Source organism: Morone saxatilis, unplaced genomic scaffold (assembly GCF_004916995.1).
Source record: "Morone saxatilis isolate NCDOM2014 unplaced genomic scaffold, NCSU_SB_2.0 Contig15, whole genome shotgun sequence".
Lineage (NCBI taxonomy): Eukaryota > Metazoa > Chordata > Actinopteri > Moronidae > Morone > Morone saxatilis.
Genome location: NW_023339707.1, coordinates 7,234,291 through 7,241,258, shown reverse-complemented (window position 1 = coordinate 7,241,258; position 6,968 = coordinate 7,234,291). Strand labels below are relative to the sequence as shown.

At 39.9% G+C, this 6,968-nt stretch overlaps 1 protein-coding gene across 1 annotated transcript in view; it reads left to right on the top strand.

The window, feature by feature from the left end:
• Window positions 1–487: 487 nt before the first annotated feature.
• The window catches only part of nphp4 (nephronophthisis 4), a gene marked incomplete in the record, with an annotated part of 148,332 nt that continues 141,851 nt past the window's right edge, over window positions 488–6,968 (top strand). The window contains 2 exon segments of the mRNA XM_035655832.1: window positions 488–767; window positions 1,396–1,533. Of these exon segments, the coding sequence (XP_035511725.1) occupies window positions 591–767; window positions 1,396–1,533 (315 nt within the window).

Below are 6,968 nucleotides of genomic sequence, written 5' to 3'. Positions count from 1 at the left end.
GTCGAAGAATGTGATCCTCACAGTGCTTCCAGGACATAATAGGATAACATAACATCTTTATTATAATCAGTAAATAATGTTATATTTATTATAATTTACATATGGCACTTAATAATTATTAGATAATAAATATAAGATGGCCTTACAATTTCGTCTTTTTTAAATCATTTTATGGAAGAGTGTACACTGCACTGTAGACCTGCATGGCAACGTGAACATTACCATAGTAACTGATGCAGCGCGATGGGAAATACCAAATGAAAGGTTAAGAGGTTGCGAGACAATTGCGGATTTCTGTTTGGATATTTATTTTCGGGGTAAAACGTGTCGTTGCATGAGCACCTTCTTCGTACGTTAAATTCCTACTATCTGTATTACTCTTATTACTCGAGGAATACTCCTGAGGGAATCCTTGATGTGCGGGTATAACCCCCTCTGCGCTTAGTAGTAGAATCCGATTTCAATATGGCTGCCGCGGGTTTGAAAATCTAAACGGGTGAAAAGATCATACTCACACTAAACACTCGGTTGTACGCTATATTTATAAATGTGTTACAATGGCATTCTCCTTTCTCTTTTAACTAAAGGATATGGTCAAAACAGAAGACATATCCGCCATGGCGGGCGGCTGGAGAGCAGTGTTTGAGAGAAGCCGGTTGGTACCCCCGCCCAGCCAGACTGCTCGCCTGGCTGTGGAAAGCCACTTCACCCAGTCCCAGGGCTTCCAGCTCAGCCTCAGCCGGCTCACTACACCGCACCTCCCGCAGGTGACTGCTCACAGCTAACGCTAAATGCTCGGTAGAGATGTAGACACAGTTCTGCAGTGGTGGTCAAACGCACATAAATTCTGTGTAACTTTATGTTGTGCTAATTTGTGGAGTCTAGTCTAGTGTCTTTGGGCTGTCATTAGCGAAGATATGATAACGGCCCTATAACTTTACTTAATGAAACGCCACCGTGTGTCTGAAGAGAACTCGCGAAACTCCCTCCAAAAAGTTTTCTAATTAAATGTGACATTGCATTTTGTCAGTCGGCCAGTACGGTGACCAGTACAGAATACCAGTGTACGCATGCTATTGGTCCTCTTGTAAATTCGGTTTAGAGATAATCCACCAAACACTAGTGCAGTTAATCTTTCCAGCCATAACGGTCTCACACACACCGAGGCAGCAAGCAGTGGTTGTTATTAAAACCTCTGAGATAATAAAGATGCTACATCTATGCAGAATTTAAGCTTTGGATCTTGCACAAAGGTTTTTTGGGGAGGTTTGCTGAGATGTTGGGAAATGTTAAATTGGAAGATTTGAAGGTTTTTTTTTTTACTTTCTCATACATCTATTTTTTTAGGGTGAGCATTAACTCTCATGTGGGTGTCTTTTCTGTTTCCACTGGCAGGAAACATCAGAGGAGGACCAAAATGTGACCTACCAGCTGCGAGTGACCCTGTTTGATAGGAAGCACCAGCACTTCTTTGGGAAAACATGGAAGAGCCGGCCTCAGAGGATGAAAAACACCAAGATCTCCTTCAATGAGGTATATTTATAATATCCACTTGCACTCCACTGAAGTAAGGCCAGACAACTGGATTTTAAACCCGTCTCATATGTTGTTTTGTTACGCAGTGGGTTGATGATTATATGGTCAAATCAATGCTCATTCAAGCATAAACAACATTCATTACGTACAGCCATTATTGAATTAAATCCAACTCAGAAGCTCCACCACTCGAGGCTTTAAAGTAGCAGTGATGATTGGACTGTGTTCTGCTACGCTCTTGAGATGGTGCCAGCCCAAACACAGCGAGTTACAAACTCCCCTGATTGCCAGTGAGTGTTTCCACTTGCATCCAACAAGTCCCATGTTTTACTGTAAATGATCCAGTCCATTTTCCCACCCTGCAAGTTGAAGATGAGCGCATTTTAATGTGACGTAACAATTTGTGGCAGTTATTACAGGGGATTATCCAGAAGAATGTGATGGATACAGTACAGATTGCATCAACTACATTTTACATTGCTTTATGTCATACATGATGATTATTATGTGTGTTTATTAAGTGACAAGTGGCAAGTTAGTTTCAGTCCAGGTTAAGAGGTTAATTAAAATCACACTACTATGCAATTTAAGAACTTCTTCTTAAAGGCCCTTAAAACCTGGCTTAAATGTGTTTCTCCATAACTTTAAATTAACAGTAATGAAGACACAATAACAAAGTTTAAGTTGAGAAATATAACATCCAGAAGTTTAATACTTTAACACTCCTTCATCAGGACCGTGTGGGTGTGGTTTGATCAGATTTAGTTGACAGTGATCTATCACTGATGATATATACAGGAGATTAATACAGAAATGAGAGTGAATGTTTTTGGCTAATGCAGATAAGGAAATACCTGCAAAAATATATATGTATGTTATCACATTGATAGAATATTCATCTCACCGTTTGGCAAAATTGCCCATAATGACCAAATCCACCCTGATATATTATAAGGAGAGCCTACCAAGTGCAATAGTACTTATAAGATAGTCAGACCGATGTCAATCAAGCACCCCCTGTGGACAAAAGCGTTAGTGTTTCCACCACCTCGTTTCATTGATTTCAAGGGGAATCCGATCGAATCCAACCCAGCGGCAGGCATTAAGAATAACTACATTGAAATAGCCAGTCTTCTTGCTGTTGGCCTTGTTGGTTTATGTATGTCATGTAGAGACATCAGAATTAATTTGACACCATTTCATAACCAGTTTCCTCCTTTATGTTTAAGGTATCTCCAGACACGGTGCTGAAGTATTTTCTATTGGCTGATCAAGCACATCAGCACATCAAAATTAAATGAAGGTGAACTCGGAATCCGGCTGGAGTTCGCACCAAAGCATTAATCATACGCTTGAATCCGTCCTTCCAAAAAGTGAATGGGAAAACAGAGCAAATATTCCTAGTACGGCACTATAATGCGACCATCCCTTTCAATGAGGTCTAATCAGTTTAGTTAATGTAAATCAAAACACATCTGCGACTAGACCAAGGGTGTGTAGGGCAGTTAGTCCTGTTAAACTGTACAAGTATAGTGGAATTGAAGTCAGTGCTTCAAATTTGTAATATGTTGAGGAACCAGGTAAAACCATGTGGTTCATGCCTTTAACTTGTTGTGTGGTCACTAATTGTGAGATGCTGGCAATCATCATCCTAGTTTTCTCACTCCCACTGAACAGATGTGATTGAAAAGATGTGATTGATTTTCAGTCTGCGTGTATTGGGCAGAGGAATTTAATATCTAATGGTTTCCATAACAGTATTTCTGCCTCTTTTTAATGTGTTCACAGTTTCAACTCATTAGTTCTCTGCTCGTCCTCACGAGGGAACAAAAACAAACACTTCTGCCATCTCGCTGTCACTGTCATAATGGGTTTAACTTTCACGTTTGACAGGTTCAGCAGCCCTGCGAAGAACCAGTGCCAGTTTTGTATCAGCAGAAACACAAAACCTGTGAGAAGCCCAGTGAATTCATAATGGACCATTTGGCTTAACAGCATCTGTCAATTACCTTAAACATCACAACTAAGTTGTGGGGAGCCTTTCACTGTAGCTGCATTCAGCTTTAGACTGAATTACACTGCAGCACACTGAGGCAGGCAGCCAGGCAGAGTCCCGACCACGGGACCATTTGTTCATTTTACAGGACAGACATTTTACTCTGAGTTTTCAGTGCATTTATGCTCGCGTGTTGAAGATGTGTTAGATTTTAAATATTTATTGCCGTTTCTGTGTGTTTGTTTTTTTCAATCTGTTTTTACATATAGGATGCTCGAGTTACACTTTTCAGCTTTCTTCGCAATTTAATAATTCTGTATGAGTATACTTGTATAGTATACGGTGTATATGGGGTAGCATGATCAACTAGACAGGAAACTTTTTATACTTGATCAGTGATGAGCTACACATGTGATGCTGAATTGGTTAGTGGGTTAATTAATGTTTCAATTGAGAGAAATTGTGGATCAAATTACTATGTGATTATTGGTAACTCATTTTAAGGTCAACTTATCCGTAAGAGAAAAATCCCTCTGCATCTGAAAAAGAGACTAGTTGCCTGCTTTTGTCACTTTAAATTAAACTAATTGTTGGCCAGACAAAACCCTAACCCTAATTTGAAGCCATCACATTGAACTGCCTTGTGATAAACATTGTTTATAATTAATTTGACATTTTATAGCCTATTTTATCAATTTGATTAATTGAAAAAATATCTGAAATCTGCGTTGATTTTCTCCATGCATTGACAAAATCACAATGGAGTCAGCTGCTTGTTGTGAGCCTGAAGCGCAGCTCTTTCTGTGATGTGGTGATGATTTTAGTTTTGTTTCCTCATGTCATCACTTTCAGCTTTATGTGAGTGTTTGTATGCAGATTGCATTGCTGAAAGCAGTGTTTGTTGTCTACATTATCAAGGCAAACAGATAACTGCAACCATTAAGACAATCGTTTTGGTTTGGTTGGGAGGTAGAATTTGGTGCAATTACATGTAGTTTTTGTCTCTTTTGTGAGTGGTAATATTGCGGTTGAGCTCCCCTGAAGAAGCAGAAACACTACTGGTTTATTGACTTGGGATTGTAAGTGTAATGTACTTTACTGTGTATGTCAGTGTGAATGAAGTTAGCCTGCAGTTTCATTCAAATGTGGAGCTGCATTGTGCAGAAGTCTACTGTCTCCCTTCGCTGCACTTTTAATTTCTTTACTCTGAGTCCGTCCTCAGTAATCATCATTAGATAAAGTGAACAAGGAAACAATTTTTTGATGTCAAACTGTGTGATACTCTTTGAAATATGTGCTTTGATGATGAAATTTCCAATTACTTCTTGAAAATGCTTAAGAGAATTTCGTAGCTATGGAGGGCTTGAGACACAAAAGACAAAATATACAACACTGATATTGAAATATTCCACAAATCAGATTATCGTCATGGTATCCATTCGACTTGAAAGGCCTTCTTTTGTTTGGCTATAGGCTCCCTCCAGTCTGTCATGTCCATGCTTCTTTGGTGACTTGTTTGCTCTACAGTAGGTAAAGCTAAAACTGATGGCTTCAACCAACCAGAGCTTTTCTAGTCCGATGTTAGTAGATGACCTCTAACTGAGCAAATCTGTAGCACCACACTAGTATTAAAAATAAAAATGTGTGTTTCTGGCAGGGCTTAAGCCAAAGATGCACAGCACGACACTGTTGGTTGAGAACAGAGTTCTGAGAACTCAAATGTGTCGTGTTGGTATAAATCTTCTGCTTTAGCAGGGCAAAGCAACCCTATAAAGCCTCCCAGTAATGAAAACAGGATGTTATTATGTCACATTTTCCTTATATTTAACAAATGAAGGCAGAGACCTCTGAAGGAGTCAACACGAAGTGCTTTAAAATGACAGTGAAGAGTTATTAAATGACACATTAGAATAATTGGAAATAGACTTTTTGAGATGGTTAATTTAGTGAGGAACCATACTCATTGTCTCTGTGGTAAGTAATTTGGAGCAATTGCAACTGCAACCTCTTATTGTGGTGAATTATGGGATAGACTTCATGCTAGAAACAAGCATTTTATACCTGTACAGGAACAGGAAGGGGACAAAACTAAGGGAACAAGGAATGTTTTTACTCCATATATATAAATTCACTTTCATTCTGGCATTTTTGGAGATCTGCCCTTCAGGCTCGAGATAAGACAACGTCCAGCAGTAATTTGTCTGCTCTATTATCTTACCTCCTTCGTGGTCAGAACCCAGAATAAAAAAGCATTGTCATTGTACAGCAGAATATGGCTGCAGCTCCTAAAAACGGTTTCATTAAATATTTCTCAAATTCACACACACCTACACACACCTGCTTAGAGATAAACAATAATAATGGAAAGCTCCAAAAAAGAAGTGGCATATTGTACATTTTATGAAATACTATTGCACCTTGGAGATATTGTTACATGTTATACAGACATTTACAGATGTCATTGTGTGGAAATAGTTCTCAGTCCTGTGGTGTGTAGTGTTGGTGTATTGCCGCTATCACATGGCCCGAACCTTGAACCAGTTGAAAGATGCAGTCGAACTGTCTACCTGCCAGAGGAGTTTCTGATGAAACGGTCATCAGTCGTGAACTACAAAATGTACCCCTGTGTAGTCTTATCTCTTGATATTTTCAAGCAACTCCCAGCATCATGTTCGCGATCTCTTCCAACTCATCCTGTTATTTCTGAACAGATATCTGGGGAGCAGCTGGATATCTGTGTTCTCTCTCAATCAAACATCTGAAGGTCTCTGTACATCCTGGTTGGCGGCCAGTCACCCACTGTTTTAGGATTGCGTCAGAGCACGGCTGAGCTCCTCTGTAGCTTGCGATGTTGAAGATGGCTGATCTACTTACAGTGTGAGCTGCTGTACAAGATGTTTTGTGAAAGTCATTTTAATGGAAAGAATACTGTGAGCTGTAGCTGGCTGATAAATGCAGAGTGTTGCATAAGTCTTTTTAACAGAGACACCAATGAGTCACAGCTATGGCACATTCTGATTTCCAGTTTTGTCACCATCTGTTTTCTGTCCTTTCCTCTGCTTGATGTTCTTTTGATCGAACAATCTCTCACAGTGTATACGGCCTTACTTTGATCCACCATAATAGTCATTGCCTGTATAAAAACCCACTTGGTATCCCAATAAGCGTCCTAATCCCATTATCCATCCAGGGTAATAATATAAACCACATCATATCCTATCAGGATGATAAAGTGGGCCTGGCCCTCTCTGTGTCATGCCGCAAGAGCTGCACCAGCTTTTTTATTGGATTTGGCCCGATGCACTCGCATTCATGCTGGTGTTTATGAGTGGCAAATTGCTGTTTGATATCCAAATAATGTCAGAGGGGGTATCCTCTCCTGAGTTACAGAAGCGCGGTGAAAATTGCAAGGCCCCCACCCCCCCCCCCCCCACCC